Below are 24104 nucleotides of genomic sequence, written 5' to 3' on the forward strand. Positions count from 1 at the left end.
TGTAAGCAACAGTAAAGAAGTATATAGTGAAATCCTAGCTTTTTTCATGAATAAATTAGGAGGTATAAATGTTTAAACTGTAGAACCTAAACCAGGCTCTGGTGCCGCATGCCTATAATCATAGCTACTCAGGATGCTGAGCGCTGATGATCTTGTTTCAAAGCCAGCCCAGGCAGGAAAGTCCATGAGACTCTTATCTCCATTTAAATAGCAAAAAGCAGGAAGAAGAGCTGTGGCTCAAGAGGTAAAGTGCTAGCTTTGAACAAAAAAGCTATAGAACAATACCTAGGCCCTGAGTTCAAGTCTCAGTACTGGCAAGAAACTATAAGTTAATTTTAACTAAAAGTTAGACAAGATCCAAAAAGTAACTCAGAGTATAAAGAAGAAATGATTTTCATGACTTCATGGAAGAAATCTTTGGAATGAAGAACAAAATCCCAAAACTAGATTATAAAAGCCTAAGATATTTTTTAAGATTATTAATGTAGGTATGAGTCTAGTAAGACAAACAAAAAAGATCTAAATATAATACAGGAAAATATAATTAGTATAACTATACTCAACAGATTATTTTAATAACAACATTATAAGAACAAACTATGCCAGCAACTCCAAGCTAGGGGAAGGAGAGAGATCAATTCCAGGAAGTAGAGAGGTGGTAGGACAGAAAAGGAGAGATCTCATAGCTGATTCACAAGAAAACAGAAAATCTGAGTAAAACAATAGAGAATAGCATAACATGTTACCTTGCAAAACCTAAAGACACAGCTGTGGGGCTTCCATAAATCTATTGCTTTAGTGAACAAGTCAAGCATAAAGGTTTAAGGTAATACCTTTCACCACAGTAATGGAACTATATTCCTCCATACTAGTGTCTTGTTTACCTGCATCCCTCACAACTACTGAATGAATCAGGAAAATATCACACACACACACACACACACACACACACACACACACAATGGAATTTTATTCCTCCATCATTCATTGAGAAGAATAGTTATTATGCCATTTACAAGGAAATAGACGAACCAGGAAAAAATTATATTGAGTGGGATAAGCTAGGCTCAGAAAGACAAAGGATGAATATTTTCTCTTCCATGTGGAATAAGCATATTTAAAGATGCGTTCAGGACCATACACAGATCTACAGGAAGAAATAGAAGAAAGGAGTATGCAGGAGTGAGATTGTATAGTGTACCCCCTCGAACTGTTAACCAGGAATTCCACAATATGAATATCAGAAAGTTGAAAGATGTTTTGACTGAGGGGGCTAGAGACCAACAGGAGGGGGCAGATGAATGAAAAGAGGAATAGGGAATCGATACAGAAACTAGAGACTTTGAGGAGATAGATAGGAATGGTTAGATCGTGGGCAGAGAACCATAGAATGGATGATTCTGATCAATATACATTGTATACATCGATTGACATGTTATACTGAAACCCTTATTGCAAGAAAACAATTAAAATTAGTTAAATATGTTTAAAGAAAATACAAATATACACTATGAAATAAAGAAATAAAAAGACTGAATTATTTCTTCAAAATAAAAATTATTCTCAATATCTCTAATCAGCAAATCATAGCTTTATGCTTTTGAACCACCCTGAATACTGCTAAGTCCTAAAGACCAAAAGCTCTGAAAAAATATTCAAGCTTTTTAATAATGTGAGATTTCTCTTTATAATAAATCACACTGACAAAAATTAAAACTTATTTGATGGCAGTCATTGCTTGGGTTGTGAGAATATTTAACACCAATTGATTGTGATATTATACAATTTTTAGGCTACTTACTTCATTTAAGTATTTTTCTTCATGATCCTGAAATTATACACTTGAAATTATACATTATGAGTTATATTGAATGCATTCTATCTATAGTCTTCTCAATTGTTTTTAAACACTCCATTTTATTTCACAGGGTTATAAATATATCATACAGTGTTTGGTGCTATATAACAGCTGGACTCTCACTGAAGGTCAGATGTCATTTGTTCAAGCACTAAAAGACTTAGAGAAAAGTGATGCCAAAGGTAAGACACTCCAAATGCTTATCAATGCACTTTAAATTTCATATAAATACTTAACTGTAAACCAATCCCATCATTATTAAACTATTGATTATAATTCAGATTCTATACTGTATTTCCTATCATGTTCATTGAATCTATATTGGAATGTACTTCCTGTATTATATGGGAGAAACAAAGATACCTGATTGCCTAAGTCTTATTGAAATACATTTTGTCTAGTGAGTAAAAATGTGATAAATCAATTACACATTTGAATGTTTCAAGAAATGTACCAAGAAATTTTCCATTTATAAAATTGTATTTTCCCATGGTGATCCTAAAAAAGATAACACTGAAGATAAGCTCTTAAAGCATGTTGCATATCCCTAGTTTTGTATGAGAAATCTCCAGTGAAAGAAAACTGGTTTGTGTCTTGAAAACAAATCATTTTCAATATCCTCACATCATAAGTCATGAATCACTCTATGTCTTTGAAAAAGAGAATCACAGAAAGATGTCACACATGTTTAATCCTAAGCACTTGATAGCTTATTAGATATGAATAGACATAGATAGATAGATAGATAGACAGACAGACAGACAGACAGACAGGTAGATAGATAACATTATGAAATACAGAATTTGAAAATACATTATGCATATTTTCTGTTTACATTCTTTAAAAAATTAAGTCATTTTGCTTAATTGTGATCAATAATACATGCAAAACATCAAAAAATGTAATGAAGCTACATGAAAGGTAAGACCTAGTATCTCTGTAAGCTTAGGTATTAAGATCCATTAGTAGACACTATCAAAAGCTGCTTTATCTTCCAGAACTTTTAATGCATTTTATAATACATAGGATAAGACACACACTTGTCTCTTTTCCTCCTGCAGCAAACAAATAGTCCCACCTGCCCCTCAGCCTTGACCTCTCTTTCCATGGTATCAATTATCTGTGGTCATCATGCCTTGAAAACATTAGATTAGAGCAACAAGGAATTAAGAGGCTCTGAGCAAGTGAGACTACATTTACACAACTTTCATTATAGTCACTTCTTATAATCTATTCATTTAGGTAATTTCTAAAATACGGAACAGGCAAGACTGTTGTGAAGACTCAAAATAATTTGTAGAAAGCTCTTAGATTATATTGACATTACAAAAATATGTTTATAATTATTATGCATTTCAACTAAAAAATAAGAATTTAAGGAATAGTATATAATTTTCTGATATTGTGTTTGATCACTTTACATATGAATGAGCAGCTGCCAGAGTAAAATTACACCTTGCATTGAATAATGTATTTGTTGCTGTAAAGAAGCAAGCAGTGAAATTCATAATAGAATTATATTTAAAAATAGAGAATTTTTTCATTTGAAAGAATACACCAAGCCATCTTTTGTAAGAGTCAAGAAGCTTTTAAATTCAGAATAATAGGTCTTTAATACCATGTTTATAAATGTGGATTTCTAGACAACTTGATTAAATTAAAGCATATCAATATATCAACTGCTGTGCTCTGATTACAAATTTACAACTTGAAACTTACTTGCTCCAACTTGAAGGATATATTTTAGAAAATGTAGTCATTTTACATGAAGAAGCTTTCATTATATTGATGACCTGACTTGAAATTTTGTATTCATTCTGAAGTTAATGGAAATATTTCGTTTACTCATGTTAAGCTAAATACCTAATTTCTATGAGAAATAAATTTGATTTTTAAAACAATTCCCTTCTGTGTACCTCAAATTAGAATAGTAAGCAAATTTGCAATGCAGGTTACTTCTGTCATCTTGTTTAAGGATATTGGCTCTGGCTCACATAAGACAACAGTGCCACCTTTAGAATATTTCAGGACTGATATTTTAGGGAAAGTTGCTCTATGACAGACCTAGTTAGATTTGGGGAGAGAGGAGATCAGAGTACGTAAGCAAAGAGCCCGTACTTCTATCACCTGTCTCCAGATTTTTCTAGTGGTGCTATGATATTGATTCCTTTTGCCACTATCTTCTATTTTATGTGGCTACCTTGTACACCTGATCAGTTTCCTAAAATACATATAAACTTTATCATTATCAAAACTTGAAGTCTTGTTCAATTTTATAAGGAGGATGATAGCATTATTTCCTTGACTCGAACTGATATACTGGTTGTTTTGCATTTTTATGGAAAGAAAGATGGCACAATGAATATATTGTGCATTCAATTCAAGGTCGTTGTAGATAGCAATTGTTACATACATTACATATATTGTAATCATATAATAAGTTTATGAATACATATATTATGTGTTGATACATATATATGAAGTTTTCCTCTTCATAAATGTGATTATATTTAATAAGCATGTACATTATTCTAAACAAGTGTTCTAGTTTAGAGATTATGTGAATGATCAAATCCTAATCAGTTTATTTAGTTCCTGAGTATATAAGCCAACCACTGAATTTTAATCATAAGGACAAGAATGCATTTCTGTAATGTGTACAAGTATTACTATCTACTGAACATTTCTATCTATTGTGTTTTGGTTTCTTCAAAGCAACCAAAGACATAAAGTTATTACATAAACAGATACTCCCATGTACTTTCCCCCGGCAAGGAGTTTATAGGTTTATCCCAATGATTACTCCCTCTGAGGTCTTAAAAACCATACGTTGTACAATATAGGGTCACAGTGTTCATAGTTTTGAATCAGTGGGATGCTTTTTTTTCATGTCTTATTCCTATCTATACTGCCACCGTGATACAGTTTTCTCGTAAACTTTGCATACGAAACAATCTGATAATGAGAACATATTTATGAATTAAACACTATAGTGGTTGTAATTGAAGTGTGTCACAATGTTCTAGCCTTCAAGGAACTTGTAATTCATGGGAGTAAAGGTTACAATAGGAATTTGCCATTTATGTTGAATATGTTCAATGTTGATGAGACCTCTGTGAGCTGCATTTTATCAGGTCAAGAAGCAGTGGATTCAAGACCCAGTACTGAAAAAGTAGTGACTTTATTGTCTGTCTCCTGATAAAAATCCTAGTCTTCATTTTTGTTTCTTCTCTTGCTCATGTTTTTATGGTGCCTCATCTCTAATCTTACGCCTTGCCTGACATCGAGCTAACCGGATTCTCTTCCTGTGGGTTCATTTTGCTCCCTTTTCTGCTCATAGTTAAAGTAGTTCATTTATCTTGTCCTACACACCACTGGCAAGAGGCAAGCTACATAGAATTTCACCTTTCTCCTCAGAGCTGTCTTTAATCCGCGCTCTTCCAACAAGAACTCCAAGCTATCTGAGTTACATAAAATTTTCATTCTTTCAGCACTGTGTCCCAGATGAACAGCATATCCTGATTCTTGGGAGGTTCAGACTTTTTTTTTTTAAAAAAGTCAAATCCAAGAGGATTCATACTAATGATAACAGTAATAATAAATTATAATTATAGCATAGATGATGACAAGAGCAAATGTTTTTCATACTTTTGAAATTAAGCTGGGAATTAATCCAAGTTACTTAGGACTATAAATTAAGGTTTTAATTATTTTTAAAAATTCCTAGGGAAATGACTAAAAACTAAAACATAGAAAACACACAAAACTAAAGGATTAAAATAGTATAATAGTAAATAACTTTAATGCCATCATTCACACTTCAATGCTGTCTTCATGATATATGAATTATATCTCAATTGTATTTGAAGAAGTCAAACTGACTGTGATTAAGATCTGTTTGTTGTTTCTTTGTTTAGAAAAAAAAGAAGAGAGACCCAAAGCCTTCATTTCCTTGATTTTATGATCATAGAAATACTTACTGTTTTCCTATTGTGTCCTCTCTAGGTCATATGGAGAAACATGAAGAATTAATTACCATGGGAAGCCCAGATGCCCATGCTGTTAGTGAGGGGCAAAAATCTGCAGCAACTTCCAAAACAATAAGGAAAGGCAAAGAAAAGTCTTCTGACAAAGAAAAAGCATCTAAAGAAAAGCAGGCCCCCCGTTTTGAGCCTCAGGTAGGTGTGGTATTTTACCTGTTGGAGTCATTTAATGAGCTAGGAATCATGGGGTCACCGTGGTCCATTTCTTCCGAAGACAAAATGGTGAAACATTTGATCTTCTTGATTCTGTCAATCATCTCCATACCTTGGGGATGTTTTTGGGGGGCACTTCTCCCAAGTTCCCTTTCCCAGATAGGTATTGTTTTATAAAGCATTAATTGGCCTGTTAGTATACACAACACTATTCCTGGAACTTGAACTTTTTTGATGTGACATTCCTGGAGCTTGAACTTAGAACATGAGAGCTATTCTTGAGCATTTTTCCTAAAGGCTAGTGCTCTACCATTTGAGCCATAGCCCCACTTCTGGCTTTTTTAGTAGCTACTTACAGATAAGAGTCTAACATACTTTTGTGTCATGGATGGCTTTGAACCTACACCCTCAGATCTCAGCCTCTTGAGTAATTAGGATTATAGGCGTGAGCCACCGGCACCCAGCTTGGAACTTGAACTTTTAAGATCAGTATGACACAATTTCTACCCTTAAAGAGCTCGTTTTAGTAGAGCAGACTTAAAGATAAACAGGAGTTTTCTTTGTTTCTTGATGATTCTGGAGATTAAACCCAAGGCTTTTGGGGATTAAACTCAAGGCCTTTTACCTGCTAAACAAGGTGATAAACAGACAAGCCTCACCAATAGAATTTTAGCACCAGATGTTGTCTACAGGGCACCAAAAAGCACAGCCTCTTCCTGGAGGATCTGAGCCCAGAACTGAATCCATGAACAAAGACGTGCTGAGACAAAAAGCAAATCCGGGCTGGTTTGGTGAAACATTAAAGGTAGGAGAAAGAAAGTAAAGTGACACCTGGATCAGAACTCACTGGAGCATTGGATCTCTGTCTGTATCTTAAAGGCCAATCTCCCTCAGAGCAGGTCATGTTTCAGTGATGGAGGGTAAGAAAAAAACATCCAAGAGTGGCCAGGGTGAAGAGTGTAACACAAATCAATCAATGTCCAAATTCAGGTTGCTTTTTAAAAGACTGCACTCCAGCAAAATACCTATGAGGGCGAAAGTCCTTTCGCAATCATAATCCTTGCTTCGCTTATGCAGAACTGGGAATACTGCTGTGATGGTGGGAACAAAGAAGTGTATTGATGTGATCAGATCCATTTCAGGTACCCTGCAGCTTTAAAAGTCTGGATTCAAGAGAGATAAGACTAGCACATGTTTGAAAATGCTGCCATGGTATAAGCAAAAATGGTGCAAGGTATTTTCCAGGATCAGATCAAAATAAAGGAAGAAAGGGGGCAGGTGAAGGAACAAAACTAGGGTAGAATTATTTATCTGAAGAGCGGGGGTGGGGGAGGGGTTAAGGAAGAAGCAAGAAGCAAGTATATGCCCCAGGTCTCCAGTGGGAAGTTAGATGTCTGCATCACTAGCAAAGTTGACAGTCAAGGAAAATTAAATTAACAAAATAAACGTGGTTTGAATGTCCCAGATGCAAGGAATGGAAAGCTTTGTCCTCTTGTGTGTGAAAAGTTAAATTCTCTAGTTAGAAGCAACCTCGAGAAACACAGTGAGAAAAGCAAGCGTCACCTATCTCTAGGCTCATTCAAGACACACAGATCACCCTAGCATCCTAACAGTGTTCCTGTCTCCACATCAAAACTGGGTCCCAGAAAACATGGAGGCAAATTCACTTATCAAACCATTTAAAATTTGGTAAAAGCTAATGTGCTGTAGTGTAAAAATAAGAAAGAGAATTTCCATCTGTTGAGGTCTAATTCTCATTGGCACATTAGGGGAATACTGTGAAAAGCATTGTTTCGGTATACAGAAACCAATTACACATGAAAAGTGGCAGCAACAACTCCCCAACTACATTTTTTGTCATGGGCAGTTGACATAATCTCAACTTACATGAAATGCTACATAACCACATCATCTTTATTATCTGACTTACCTCAGGATCTACTTTAGGACTGATTCAAAGCTAGTTCATTGCAGAAAGGGAGAGAGTTTAAGATTATCCAGTCTGAGGATAAAGAATGAAGTGAGAGCCTTCAACCCTCAGAGGCATGTTAACACCATGACACTTATGAAAATACATAATGAGAGCTCCAAAAGGAGAAGAGAGAAAATGACAGCAAAACTGTCTGAAGACTTAAAGCCCCTCCATTCACCTGTTCACTATCAGTGAACACGTCTCCTAAATAGAAACAGTCAAACCCTAGTTTTCCTCCTGGCCTAGCAGTGAATGGCTATCTAGCTCTTAGTTTCATGGAGAGCTTTTGTGAGTGTATATAAATGTAACATAGACATTATTGTATACAATTTTAAGAATGAGAGGCACAAATCTTGACTGTGTAAATGATGTGCAATTTATGGACAAGGTCATTTCCACAGACTCTCTATAGTCCAGCATGTCGCCTCTCCTCCTGTCCTCCACTGGTCTGTTTTCAGACATCATAGATTTGTTTGGTGTGTCTCGAAACTTCATACAAAAGAAACGTGCAAGATGTACTCTTCTGTTCAACTTGTAATTCATCCAAAGAAAAATGTTTGCCTGTGAGATTCTTTCACACCACAGTTGCCCATTTATCAGTTGATAGACATTTAGGCTGTTGTTACGATTAAAATTGCAGTGAGGCTGGGAGCCCACACCTGTAATCCTAGCTACTCGGGAGGCTGAGATTTGAGGAAAGTGGTTTGAAGCCAGCCCAGGCAAAAAGTCCATGAGACTTTTTATCTCCAATTAGCCACCAAAAAGCTGGAGTACTTTTGTGGCTCATGTGATAGAGCACTAGTCTCTAGTGAAAAAGAGTTCCCAGGATTGCCACCCCACAAAAAAAAAAAAAAGAAGAAGAAGACCACAGTGAACATACCTGCACAAATCTTCGGTGAATGGCCTTTTCATATCTCTTGGGTGAATACCTAATGGTGAAATTATGAATTAGAAGATAAAACCTAACCCCTTTTCCAAGTGCAATAGCATTCATCTGAAAAGCTTTTTTAAAATTTTTTTTATTTTTGCAGACGACCACTATTCACTCTCAGCAAGAAGATCCAAACAAACCCTACTGGGTTTTGAGGTTTGTCTCTGAACACAGTGAATCAGAGTACTTTGATGTGAGAAAAGATACAGAAAGAGCAGATGAAATCAGAGCCATGAAACAAGCCTGGGAGACAGCTGAGCCGGGAAGAGCAATCAAGGTCGCTTGACAGAAAAGCTGCCAGGTTTTGCTTTTAATTGGGCACGGTGTAAGGAAAAGTCTGATTGACAAATCACTCTTTCTTCCACACACACACACACCCCTCCTCCCAAATGGTATCTAGATTTTTTTTTCAGATATTGATTTCCTAAATGTTAAAGTCTCGTTTGTACATATTGTGAAGCAACCTGATAGCCAGAGGTCTCACAAAAGCAAAGCATAGCAGAACCAAATACAGGCCCCGCTATGAATTTCCTCCTTTTCACATCATCCCTCGAAAACTTCAAGTAAGATAACTTGAAAAGGTACTTTGAGCAGCACAATACAGGGATAGAGAGGAAGCATGTGCTGCCCCTTGTTGACGATCAGCACCCTGCCTCTCTTTTCCCTTGTATTTGCTGCAACAATCTTTGCCATCATGAAACTAACTCCCTCAGGTTTGTATTTCCTGTCTTCACTCAGGGTCACTGGAACACATGAAACAGCTCAGGGGCAGCTGGCTCTAAGGTAGCATGCCAAGCCCTTGGTTGTAGAACGGTTCCTTCATCTGTTTTTAAAGACAGGCCATCAAAATTGCAGATGAGTCTACTTCTAGAGTAAGAAGAGCGGATGTAGTGAAACTACCCGTGCAGCCTGTGTCTTCCTGTTACCATGGTGTTGGATGAACAGGCTGTTGGTGTGCAAAACAGGTTACGGTGTGATAATGTTTGTCCTCCAGGCTTCTCAGGCTCGTTTGCGTTACCTCAACAAATTCATTAAGAAACCCTTCGATAGCCCAGAGGATGGGTCTGTGACTGAAGGCCCAACAAAACCCATGGACGAAGGTCAGTGAATCCCACCCCAGCTGCCTGTGTCATGGTCGTCTGCACTTGTTACATACAGTTCGCACATGTGCCTCTTAAATAGAGTGGATATGCTTGACAAGATGGTATACTTCATAATCCCTGGTCTTCAAGATCATAAAAAGTAATACGACTTCTTATCAATATGAGAAGCGTGCCTAAATTATCAAATTGTTTCATTTATCTTCTCATTTGACATCTGTATTTCTATCTTCCAAATAGGTACCAGTGCCCCATTTAAGCAACAATGAAACATGTTAATTCCAAGACAGCAGTATGGAACTCAAAGGCAGGCCTATTACTATAAATCTGGTCCCTTTCATATCAAAAGACTATATGCTATGTTATATGTACTATTATATAGTATATTATATATACTTCATATTATAAATGTATATATAACATTATGTATCATAGGACTATTATATAACCTTTAAATATATAATATATAATATGTAATACATACCACATATAATATAAGTGTATATATTATGTATTCATATAATAACACACACATATGCATAATATATACATTATGTATTTCACACATTATAGAATATAATATATGCATTATACAGCTATTTCATACATTATATAGAATAGAATATATATTATACAGGAGGTATTTATATTATTTTCCAAGCCCAGAAAGCATCTCAGTAAAATTTCTTTTCTGTGCTGTTTATGTGCCCAGTATGATATTTTCTTTATAAATGTACACACTGTCTCTACTGTCGCCCTCTCTGGTCCCATTCCCTATTCCCATGGGTTTCTACCACAAATAGTTACTCTTTTGCATTCATGTCTTTCTGGTTTATGTTGAGATTCTAAATATAAGAGAAAACCAGGATATTTGTCCTTCTGAGTTTAGTTTAATTCACTTAGCTTGATGTTCTCCACTTCTATCCATTTTCCTCCAGATGACAAAATTTTATTCTTCTTTATGACTAAATAATACTCCATTGTGTATATATGCCAAATCTCTTTCTTTGTTAAGCATCAGGTTGTGCCCAGTTTATGATGGATCACATTATGATTTCTTTGTCCATTCTTCTGTTGTTGGGGACCAAAGATAACTTACTAGTTTGGACACTGTCACTGGGGTTGCACTCATTTCTATTGTATGCTGACTTGGATTCCTTTGGGTCTATGCCTGCCCAGGTATAAGGCAGTTCTATATTAATTAGTTGAATTTCCATACTCATTTCCACATGGGAATGGATGGATGTATTCATTTTCAAAACCACCAACTATGTAGGGTATTTTTTCTTGCCACTATCTTCTCTCTTATCCTCCAAATCCTTGCCAGTAGTTGTTTGTTTTTTGGTAGTTTGTCAACTATCCATTCTGCCTAGAGTAAGGTAGAATCTCAAAGTCGTTTTTATTTTTTTGAGCTTTAGGTAGTTGTACAAAGGAGTTTCCATTTAACAAAGCAGTTTATGACTACAATGCATCTTGAGCAATGTCATCCCTTTCCACATTCTCACCAACCCCTCCCTAACCATGCTTTCCCTCATGTTTCTTAGTTTTGTAGTTTATACATTGACTGCGTTCTCCCCATTTTCTCCTCTTCATTAGTCTACCCTTCTCCCTTGGTCTCACCCCACCTCTTGCAAGTACCCATTTCTGGTGCTTATTTTGTTGGCCTTTGTCTTTGCCTTTCTAAGGAATTACATTACTTGAGTTCTTTCTTGAATCCACCATGTTTCAGTTCACACATGTATAACCACTTCCATACCACCCAATGTGTCTACTTACAGGTTTATAAGCTAATGCTAGTTTTCACATAAGAGTGAAAACATGCAATCTTTGTCTTTCTGGACCTGACTTACTTTGCTTAATGAATTTGTCTATTTTTCCCATTTCTTTATAAATAGTACCATTATCATTATTTCTAATGGATAAGGGAAATTCTATAATGTGTATATACCACATTTTCTTGTTCTATTCATCCATTGGAGGGTATCTGGGCTGAGTCCATGCCTTAGCTATGGTGAATAGTACTGAAATAAACATGGTTGTGCTGGTGGGTTTACTGTAATCTAGTTTGTAATATTTTGAATAAATACCCAGGAGTGGAATTTCTAGATCATAAGATAGTCATACATTGAGTTTTATAAGGAACCTCCATACTGCTTTATAGAGTGGCTAAACATTTCCACAACAGTGATGGGGTTCCCATTTGGCAACATTTTCACCAGTATCTGTTATAGTCTGTTTCTTGATTATGGCCATTCTAACTGGAGTGATGGCTAAAGATCCTTAGTATAGTATTTAGCCATCATAAGAAGCAAGAAGCAGAAATAAAGGGGATAAAAAGAAAGAAGAGAAATTACCTCAAGGTGAAAATGATCATATACTTAAAAGACCCCCAAAGACTCCACCAGAAAACTTCAATTTGACAAGCAGTTTTAGCAAAGTAGAAGAATATAAAATCAACATACAAAAAATCAGCACTTTTTCTGTATACCAACAAGGAACAAGCTTAGAAATCAGGAATCAATTCTATTCTCAATAGTTTCAAAAATAAACCTATCCAAGATGCAAGACTTTTGTAGTAAACACTATAAAGCATTGAAGATAGAAATGGAAGACACTAGAAAATGGAAACAACACCCAAGTTTATGGCATTAATATTGTGAAAATTGCTACATTACCAAAGCTAATTGACAAATTTTGTAATCCTCACCAAAAGTTTAACAGCATTCTTTATAGAAATAGGAAAAAAATCTTCAAATTCATCCAAAATCAACAAAACATCCTACATAACCCATGACTTCAAATAGCCCTACAGAACATATATAAAAAACTGAAAGTTGATCCTTATCTCTAATTCTGTACCAAAAATCAATTGATTTTTAGGAGAAGAGGGGGGAAATGCAGACAAGAATTCAATGCATATCTTATAAAACGAAGAAGAAGGAGGGAGGGAGGGATAGGTGAGAATATTGACAGAGGTGATATTGATCAAGATATACTGTATTCATAAACTTCTTTGTTTAATAGCAACTTCTTTGTACAACTACCTAAAGATAATTTTTTAATTAAAGCAATTAAGATTGATATTTTAATAGCAAAGATCTTAATGTAAGTTCTGAAATTTTGAATCTATTGAAAGAAAAGAGGATACAAGCATAGGCAGTAGCTTTCTAACCAGGACTGTAATAGTTCAGGCAATAGCAAACAAAAAGATAAATGGGGGATAGCATCAAATTAAGAAGCTTCTGCACAGCAAAAGAAACAAGTACCAGAGAGAAGCAAATATTTTTCCAATATTCAGCACATAAAAGATTAATAAGCAGACTTTATAAAGAGCTCCAAAAATCAAATACCAAAATAATCCAATTAATAAGTGAATGAATTGAATCAGACAATTCTCAGAAATACAAATAACCAGTGTATACAGGAAGAAATATTCAAAATATTTGTCCATCAAGTAATCTTTCTAAGTTCATAAGACGCCAAGAGACGGAGACAGCCTGAAGACGGGGCCTCTACAAATCACTGCCTTCCCACTCCTGTGACTACTTCCATTTCCTACCACTTGAGATTCCATGGAGGCATGAGGGAATAACTTCCCAAATCATGCTCTCATGTTTCCATCTTGAGGGATGTCATTCAGTGATTACTCTGAAAGTTTTAGGGTCCCTTACTTTCCATAGAATATTACAAATAGCATATATCGCCCTCATGTTATTATCCCAAGCTGGGCACTTTGCTTAGATAATCTTTCTAGTCTTTCCATTTCTTTACAAATACTACCATTATCATTCTTTCTAATTTAATTTTTGGTCAGTTGTAGGGCTTGAACTCAAGGCGTGGGCACTGTCCTTGAGCTCTTCTCCTCTACCACTTTGAGCCACAGCCCCACTTCCAGTTTTTGAGTGGTTCATTGGAGATAAGAGTCTTACAGGAATCTTTGTGAGAACCACAGTCCTTAGATCTCAGCCTTCCAAGTAGCTAGAATTGAGTCACGGGTACCTGGTTTTCTCTAATGCTTTTTATGACCTCATTTGGCACCCACCATAGCTACGAGGCAGATATTAATATTTCCATTGTACTTTACTCTTCCTACATGATACATTTAGAAAGGGACAATGCTGGGGTTTGAAATACTACTATCTGAAATACTACTAATATTCCTGTAATCCAATTTTATGCCAGAAAGTAAAGGTGAGTAAAAACCAGTACTTGATCTTTGAGATATATCTTCTTTACTGTTGTAAATACTCCTGGGTTATGGATATTAGTTAAAAACAAGGAAGATTATCCAATACTATTGAAATAAGGGAGATAGAATTCATCTTAGATGCAGAAAAGTAGGGATTTTGCCCAAAGGTAGGTGAAAGAGTAAGTGGAAATTACCCCTAGGAATTCGCTTAAGTATCAAGGAATTTCTGTGGTTACCAAAGGTGAGAGAAGAGGAGCTTTTGGGGTATCAGGGATAGGGAGATTTTAGCTTAGTGGGAATCTTTGTTAAAACTGGGATCAGCAGATCAATGAGAATTCCTAGCTTAGAGCAGGACTAAGAGAGGAAGAGAGGGCTGGCCTTGTCAGCAGCCAAGGCACAAACTTCAATTGTTTAGCCAGATTGATTTTTGCATATACATATATGCACACAGGAACCCATCAGAAAGATTCATAGAAGAGTGACTGCTAAAGCCTTTCTTCTTCCCTGTCGGGCCATTTCCTCCATAAAGGAATATACGCTCCATATGTCTTGACTGTGTAGTAGTGGATTTGTTCTTGTATCTGTTGTAGTAAATTGAGGTTTATAAACAATTTGTAAACTGTTGGAACAAATTTTCTTCCTTCTCTTTTCTCTCGATCAGTCTTGCTAATAATCTGTATCAATTTCCGTAATATTTTTAAAGAACTAAAATTTGACTACTAGTATTTCCCTTTTATTTCAACATTTTCCCATGCATTTTTTATTTCTGCCTTTCATCTAAAGCAGAATATAATTAATATTATCTCCAAGTAATAAATAGAGAGATACTATCTGCCTAATGTGGAACTTGTAATAGATTAACCGTTTTTTCTTTATGGCCAATGGATCTAAAACAGTGAAAATATAATTCTTCTTAAGAAAAATATCCCAACCTTAAGATTTCATAAGCAACAGCCCTTTATAATCATATAATATTACATTGTATATAATATACATGTCATATATTACCTTTGTCTTGCACAAAGCAAGGCTACCTTTTGTAAAATCGTCTTTTTCTCTATCGAAAACAACCTAGTCATGCCAGTAAGCCTTGCCTGTTCTGCATATTTGAAGCAATGAAAACTCCATGTATTGATGAAGTGACAAACATTTCTCACACCCAAAGGTTAAATACGTTGTTGTTGTTGTTTTGGGAAAAAAACACGCCACAGTACAATTTAGGCATTTCTACTACTTTTTCAGCTAATAGACTATGATTCTATTTTTATAAAATCATACCATCCAAAGCAGGAAATATATAGCAATAGTCTAGCCAAACCATGTTAACTGAAAAAGATAATATTACATTTCCTCTTAACCAGTTTTCCTCTTCCCATAAAGTTGAGTTTCATAGCAAGCAAATGTCTGTCCATCTCCCTATCTTCACTGGATGAATCTTCTTCCCAGAATTCTTCATGATGAATTGTTGTCCTCACCATTCTGACATCCTGAAGACCAGAAACATCATATGGAATTCAAAAGCAATGCTGAGCCTGGCATGGTGACTCACTCCTGTAATCTTAGCTACTCAGAGAGTAGAAATCAGGAGACTCATGATCAATGCCAGCCTATGTAAATGTTCTGGAGACTCTCAGCTCAACAAATGAAAAGCTGGAAACAGTCACCCCAACTGTGTGGGAAGTAAAATTGGAGGATTAAGGTCCAAACTGACCCCAACAAAAGACTATTTGAAAAATAATTTTTCAAAAAATCTGAGCATGTGGCTACTACTCAAGTAGTAGAGTATCTGCCTGGCAAGTACAAGTCTCTGAGTTAAATCCATAGTACTGCCAAAAAAAAGCAACTCTAACTTACTCTGGGCTCTAGACAAAGATGGAACAAAATCTTCAAGATTCTTTTCCTGGTGACACTCCAATACCCACCTGAACTGAACAGTGGGCATGTCAATACCATGGCTGTGCCTTGTGTTCTCCAAAATCTGTCTGCTGAAAGCCATTAGCAATATAAGCCACTCATATTCCTATCTCTGGATTGAGGTTTTAGGTACATACAGCCAGGGATTTGGGATCATTCTTTGGAAGAGCCGAGCAGCACTGAAATGAGGGCTACTCAGCCCATCTTCACCTCTTGATTGTGTTTGTGATGGACTAATTTTCTGAGTAGTACAGGCCTGAGTTGAAGGAACAACTAGAACTCTTCCAGAACATCATACCTCCATCAACAAACTTGTTAGTTAAAGCAAACAAATATTATAAGAAGAAGATAACTGAAATTTCTGAAGATGATCAGAAAATGGATTTGATTTGTATGTAGCCTCCCAGGTTGAGGATTTCTTCTAGTGGAGATGGGTACCTTTATCATGCTTAAAACAGAGGCAAATGACAGGCTTTTGGTTCATGGAGTGGAAGCAAAATTGAAAGGGAATAAAATGGAAGAGATGCGGAACAGATCCCATCTAGATTTACTAAAGGAAAAGGAAAGTGCCCTTCCAGGAGTGATGACACACAAGAAAATGAACAGGAACTGGGAGCCCAAGAGGAAAAGGAAACAAAGCCTGGAAATAAAAGATGAACCTATGCTGCATCTTTAAGAATACTGGAATTTAACAAATTCTTCTGAGAAATACAAGGAGCCAGAGATCTTGGAGGCCATTATGTACCTAGGTTAAGCAGCCATATTTTAAGACATATTTTAAGTCCTGCCTACATGCAGGACTCCCTTCCCAAAGAAAAGTGCCCCATTTATCCCTGCATTTCAGAGCTGGTGGCCCTTCCTCCAGGGCTCACCTTTACATCAGCCCCCCCAACACACACTCCTAATTTAAGGATCTCATTTACATTTATATTTTTTCAGTCCCTGAAAGCCTCTATTGTATGTAAAGTTTTAAGATCTTGAGAAGGCTTCCATTCTGCTGTCTGGGCTGTCCACCTCACAATCAGAGGTTTTTCTAGTACTTGGATTAGAGGTTGCAAGCCTTTGAGTCAACTTCTCCAAATCTGTGCTCCAGTGAGCAAGCCCTGTTGCATTCTTTTACATGTGGGATTAAGCCAAGTGCAAGCATTTTCAGTAATGCACATGTCATGTTGTAGGAGAAAGACCATCACTTATCATGAAAGATACAAGGAGTACTCAGAGTATAGACAGCAAAGATATAACACCAACATATTCAGGAAATTTGCTGTTGAAGAAGTCATCCAAGGGCATGAAGGATTTGACACAATCCCTGAGCAGCGAAAGTGGGGCAAACATAACAGGCAAAGAAGAGCAAGATCAGAGCATCAGGAAAGAATACACTGGTAAGTGTTGACTGAGTCGGTGAGATGCATTTATATTTCAACATGTAAGAGGTCATAGGTCATAGCAAAGATATGCTAGTGGTAGTAAGCTAGAATAATTGATAGCAGAGGTTCATAGGATTTTATTTTGCAGAGTTGATACTCAGGAGCCTAAGTACAGAACCTAAAGATAAAAGTGGGCCCCCAAAAGAAAATGAAAACAGAAAAACACCAAAAGAAAATTAACAGGCATATTTTCCTTCTGTATAACTTTTCCATATCTACAAATACTTAAAATAATCAATCAGCAGTCACGTACTCCAGATATCTAATTGAAACATTTTCTTCTAAGTCAAATCCAACAGAATAAGTGTGTAATAGAAATGGATCCAAGTCTGAAATACCAAGAGTAGAATTAGTAGATGTATTCTTTAGAAATTTTAGAGGTGGGAGGGATAGCAATGTTCAATAAGAATTGTATTCATTTCCTTATTTATGTAACTGTAACTCCTCTGTATATCACCTTTACAATAAAAATATATAAAGAAATTTTAGAAATATGATCTCTTAGTCATCATGATTGCTCACTGCTTCCTAGAATAGCCGTGTTATCAAAAGGCCAATATTTTAAGATTGCTTTGTTTCATGCTATAAAATGAAAAGCACAATTGAATGTATATTTTATTCATGGAATTATATGATTACTTGGTTTGTTCACAAGTATATAATAGTCTTATGTACATTTTTAAAATGAAAAATAAACTTGGATTGGTTTTATACTTTTAAAACATTTTCATTTGGTTACATTTCTAAAAGAGTTTGAAACTTAAAAATGTATCATGAATTTATCAATTTTCAATATTGATAGACTCTATTACAGTATACTAGTAGAAACAGAATTAAATGGCTGGTAGAGTGCCTTCCAAATGACAGGGTAAAAATTTCCTTTGCCCTCCCCTCAATGACAAACTGGAAAACATTGATTCAAAACAATTTTTTAAAAAAAGAACTAATAAGCCTGATTATATTAGTTTTCTCTTGCTGTTAAAATAATCATAAACTTAATAAACTAAGTCTACACAAATTGGTATCCTGTAGTAGTATTTGTTTGTTTTGATACAGTCTCTCTTTGTGTAGCAGAGGCTAGTCTGGAGTTCACAATCCTGTCTCGGATTTTTGAGTGCATATATTACAGGCATATGCCACTGTGTCTTTGTACCTGAGCTTTAGAGGGAAGAATTTCTTTCCTTTTTCAATTTCTAGGGTGTCCTACCTCCTTTGAAGGCCAGCAACCTGTCTGTCTGTCTTTCTGTCTGTCACTCCAGCTGTCTGTCTCTGTCTCTCTCATCAGCCATAGTTTTTGTTTTTGTTTTTTGCTCCCCTGCCCCCTCTCCTGTACCCACCTTTTTCTTATAAGAGCTGAGATGATTACGCTGGACTCACCTGAGCAGTAGAGGACACAACTACCAAGTCCTTTTGTCAGGTCCACCACTTTGGAGACCACCAACCTCTCCAGCACAACTAGTAGGAAAGGCAGGAATTCCTGGAGTAATAGTGCTGAGTTCTCTCATCACTCGCAATGTATGTCAGAGAGCCACGAGGTATGCCAGCCCTCCATCATGCTCCAAGGCTCCACGAGGAAGTCCCATGCCCATCAGCAGTGTTGAAAGCAATAGGATTTGTGGCACACGGTTGTGAGTAATCAGTTTCACAACTTTCTGACATTACCAAAAATTGATCAGGGCTGTCTGAATAACAAAACAGCCACAGGGGGTTTTGATAAGCTCCAAATATTCTTGTGTATTTGGAAGTCTACACCCATATACAAAATTGTAGGTCCACTCAAGCAACCCTAGAGAGTCAATCTCTTTGTTCTTGGCTTAGTAGAGGACCAAAAGTACTGACAGACACAACAGCTTTGTACACTGCCCTAAATTATGTAGAGATACCATACTACAAGGTAGAAGTTTTACCATCTCAAGGCATTTAAGAAACCTCTGACAGCATACTGGCTAGCCACTCATCTGTTCTGCCCCAAAGCTTGTCTTAAAATTCTTAAGTTAAAACTGGTACATCTGCCCTCACTCAGTTCAGGCAGGGAGAAAGTTGTTCTCTCTCCCCTGGTAGCAGGAGAACCTGGTAGCAAGAGGCATGATGAAAATTTGAAAATCCAGGTCTTTGTTTTACAGCTGGGTCTCACTCAAGATCCCCCACAGTTCTGGAAACATCTCCACAAGTAATTCGGAAAGCACTAGAACATGTGGACTTAAATCAATACCTACGGTAAGTTTTCAAAAATATGGTTAATACAAGCAGTTGTGTTCACAGAACATACATTGCCAATGGACAGTTGTGATCAACTTATTTTTAAGTGAAATGCATATGATTAGAAGCATATGATTTTTACATCTCAATTAGGCAAATGGGCTTTTTAACTCAATCATAAAAGCACTTACATGGGAAGGTGGCTTAGTGGTAGAGTGCTTGCCTTAGCATGCACGAAGTCCTGGGTTCAATTCTTCAGTACCACATAAACAAACAAATCCAGAAGAGGTCCTCTGGCTCAAGTGGTAGAGTGCTAGCCTTGAGCAAAAGAACCTCAAGGACAGTGCCCAGGCCCTGAGTTCAAGCCTCAGGACTGGCAAAAACAAAAATCCACTTACATGGTTTTTGTAAACCTTTAATTTGTAGTTTGATTAAGAGGTGCAATACAGAAAATTTCTATCATATCTACTATCTTGTTTTACTTAGATTGAATTTTATTAAGAACTGGGTAAAGGGAAGTGGCACTGTAGCTCAAGTGGTAGAGCGCTCGCCTTGAGCTGAAGAGCTGAAGGACAGCGCCCAGACCCAGAGTTCAAGCCCCACAGCCGACCAAAAAAAAAAAAAAAGAACTGGGTAAAGGATTAATAGGGATAAATCTGTCATACATACTTACATGTTTGAAAACACTCAATAGTCTTTACTTAAACTCAGATAGAAAACAGGGAAAATATTCCATAATCACTTCATCAAGTTTACTGATACTTTTTTAAAGAAAAAAAATTGTATGAAGGGGTTACAATTCCATGGCAGGTTATAAGTACAATGCTTCTTGATCAATATTACCCCTTTTATTTTCCTCCCCAATTTTCCCCCCTCCCATCCCTACCCCAAGTCACACAGTTCATTTTTTACATATGTACATCTATTAAAAGGACTGTATTTGTTCATATTTTCTGCATTGATATTTTCCAAAATACTTTCCTAATACATCAGTAATTTAGCACAGCCCATTAAACAATCAATAGTATATTTTTCCTTCTTTATTTTTGGCTGGTCGTGGGACCTGGGTGCTGTCCCTGAGCTCTTTTGCTCATGGCTATCCCTCTACCACTTTGAGCCAGAACACCACTTCCAGTTTTCTGGTGGTTAATTGGAGATGATAGTCGCATGACTTTCCTGACTTTGAACCATGATCCTCAGATTTCAGCCTCCTGAGTAGCTAGGATTATAGGTGTGAGCTACCAGCGTCTAGCTTAATAGTATATTTTTCTGTCCCTGATATTTGATTTGATCCAGACCATAACACTGTTGACAGGATTTTAAATTATTTTTGAGTTCTAAAGTAGAATGTGTTCTCAAGTTCTCAAATGATTCATGTATTGCTTTTGATTCTTTTATACCAAGGAGAACAAGAGAAGATGTTATGATGCAAACGGACGAACTGAGCCACCAGCAAGCGATGCAGAAGGCAGAAGAAATTCATCAGTTTCGTCAGTACAGGACCAGAATGCTTAGTGTTAGAGACATTGATCAAGAAGAACGGTGTAAGCTGAAGGATGAAGTTGTGGACATGTATGGCGAAATGAGGGTGAGTTTACAAGTACATAGGTGGGTCATAGTGGACATATCAGTCATCTCAACAAATAAACACACTGTCTATTTGACAGGACTATGTTGCTATCATGTCTCTAGTCAAATACAAACATCCTAGTCAAAACTAGTTTTCAGAAAACCACACAAGGTTGGTGGTACTTTTGTTACAGCAGCTCTAGCAAACTAATACAGAGGGCAAGACCACCTGGAAGAGATTGGTTGGGGAATAGTTATAAATACAGTGCAAATGGAGTACCAAATCACTGTGCTCCTCTTTACTAGAACATCTCCCTAGAATGTCCTTCCACAAGACGCCAAAGGATTTACATGCCCAGCTCATAAACCATCTCACCATGGAGGATCTTCACTTGTTCCCTCTTACTAACCGGCTCACATGACCATGCCTGGCTTAATTTTTCCTTCACAATACTTACTCTATATATGTGCTCTCTGATTTGTCCAACAGGAAAGTCAGATGTACCTATTGTGTATTCATAGAGAACACGGTTTTAATGTGGGTCTACTAGAATCTAGGCTCTGGGAGCAGGGGCTTTGGCTCTTGTGGTTGTGTCCCCTACCCTATGAAAGGTGTCCCTCCCCAGTGTGTTTAATAAAGCGAGTCCGTGAATCAGTGAGTGGGTGAATGTTGAAATTATCTAGATTCAGATTTGCATGTAAGAAACAATGCAAATGTCCAGACAAAAGGAAATTTCATAGCCACTATTCTTCTTTTGTGTGTCTGATGGGCAGGCTTTATAAGAGTGGAGAGTAAGATAGAGAAAAATATATTGACTATAACAGCTTTGAACTTAGATGTACAAAAGACAATGCCCTAGTTTGGATTAAAGCCATTTCTTTCTCTCTCTCCCTCCCTTCCATTCTTTCCTCCTCCTTCCTTCTCTCCCTTTCCTTCTCCTCCCTCCTGTCTCCTTCTCCCCTTCTTTTGGCCTTCTGCCACACGTTATTTCTCTCATCTTCTACTTGTACAATTGATGTAGAGAATCCAGTTTTATGAGAGTAGATGCACTACTGCTCTATCATCAAAAGCTTTGGGAAGTCTGATTCCAATATCCAGTTGCTCTAACATCTCAGCACAGTATGCTGGTTGCCAAAATCATGGAAACTGCCTGAAAAATTCAAGATGGAGTAAATAGCAGGCATTTCTAGCAAGTGCCCTTCAAGAAAGCATCACTTCATTAATCCTCATTCTCTGATTACATCCATTTTGAAACTGTAAATAATAATGTGACCACTCTCATATTAAGAGATGGAAGAATAACAGAAAATCAGCAAAGGTGATAGAAAAGGGACAGCTAGTGAGCAGACAAAAAAGGAAAAGTGATATCCAAAAAGTGAAATGAATTCAGTTGGCCTGGATAAAGAGAGTGTGGCTAAGGAATAGGACCAAGAAATGATTTTGGATTAGCTGTATATTAACAGTTGGTGTCCTCGACAAATACAGTTTGGGAAATGATAAGAATGAGAGTTAAGCTGACAGTGACAAAGAAAGCAAATGCATTAGGAATTATTATTTGGAAATTCTTTGAAGACTTCTTGGATATACTGTGTCAGAATACCGTAGGAGAGCTTAGTAATATGTTGAGCACAAGTACTCTGATAGAGACAGGTTATATCTGAACTCACTGAAAGCAGATAGTTCATACACTTAAATCTCTACCAATTCCATACTTTATCTTTCTTTCTTTGTTCCCCTACACTGCCTCTATTTACCATTCACTCTTTACTAAAGCCTCGCACTGCCTATTGTTTTGTGTATTTATAAATATAACCTCATTTTTATCTTGAATAATCTAATCAGGATATTGAAAAATATCTTGCATAAGGATAGGATAAAGGAATGGTGTTACTATTTTTTTTTCTGGGACTATATTGCTGTTAGTGGAATTGATATCCTGAGGTTTCCTTTTGAGACTAGGACGCCTTAGATGAAGCAAGGGAGAAAATCTTCAGTATCCGGGAAGCGTACAGAAACAAGATGATGGAGGCCGAGCGCCTGAGGCTGGAAGTGCTGGCTGCTCAGGAGGCCGCAGTTCGAGTGGAATCAGAAAAGAAGGCTCTGGAAAGGAAGGCCACGGTTCCTGACGCGCAGAAAAAAAAGAAAGGAAAGAAAAAGTAACCAGGAGATGACCAAGACTTATACAGAGACAAAAAAACCCAAAACATTAAATGATCTATAACTTTATGGCAACATATTAGGCCAATTAAAAATAGAAATTGTCTTAAAGCATTCTTTATACACTTTATTTTTAAGGTGTGAGTTTTTCCTCAGAAAGTTAGTGTTTGAAGTCCTCAGACTTTAAAATGTTTAAATAAAATTGTTAGCAGATCTTTAGAATATAATAGAATGGATTTGTAGTTTGGATTTTTAGCAGGTAGTAAAATAAGATCATGAATGGGTCAACAGGATTATCTTTAAACAGTTTTATAATGAGAAAAAATAGTTATTTTCCTTAGAAGAAATTTAGTCTCATACTTTAAGTCTTTGAAATACTAATAAACTGGAAGCTGATGGTTCTCTCCTGTAATCTTAGCTATTGGAGGCCAAGATCTAAGCCTCATGGTTTGAAGACAGCCTGGCAGCAAAGTCCTTGAATTTCTTATCTCCAACTGGCCCCCTCCCTGCCCCCACAACACATACACAAAAGCCAGAAGTGGAGCTGTGTCTCAAGAGGTAGAATGCTAAGAAGAAAAGCTATGGGACAGC

General features: G+C 36.7%; 1 protein-coding gene across 1 annotated transcript in view; it reads left to right on the forward strand.

Annotated features, from left to right (window-relative positions):
- The window catches only part of Adgb (androglobin), a 102270-nt gene extending 78613 nt beyond the window's left edge, over positions 1–23657 (forward strand). Inside the window, exons 29-36 of the mRNA XM_042673911.1 lie at positions 1929–2040; positions 5864–6036; positions 9058–9234; positions 9952–10057; positions 17336–17542; positions 19711–19804; positions 21191–21374; positions 23316–23657. Of these exons, the coding sequence (XP_042529845.1) occupies positions 1929–2040; positions 5864–6036; positions 9058–9234; positions 9952–10057; positions 17336–17542; positions 19711–19804; positions 21191–21374; positions 23316–23516 (1254 nt within the window). The 3' untranslated portion in view covers positions 23517–23657. The remainder of the gene's footprint in view (positions 1–1928; positions 2041–5863; positions 6037–9057; positions 9235–9951; positions 10058–17335; positions 17543–19710; positions 19805–21190; positions 21375–23315) is intronic.
- Positions 23658–24104: the final 447 nt, after the last annotated feature.

This window comes from Dipodomys spectabilis, unplaced genomic scaffold (genome assembly GCF_019054845.1).
Source record: "Dipodomys spectabilis isolate Male_0828 unplaced genomic scaffold, ASM1905484v1 ptg000001l, whole genome shotgun sequence".
Classification (NCBI taxonomy): domain Eukaryota; kingdom Metazoa; phylum Chordata; class Mammalia; order Rodentia; family Heteromyidae; genus Dipodomys; species Dipodomys spectabilis.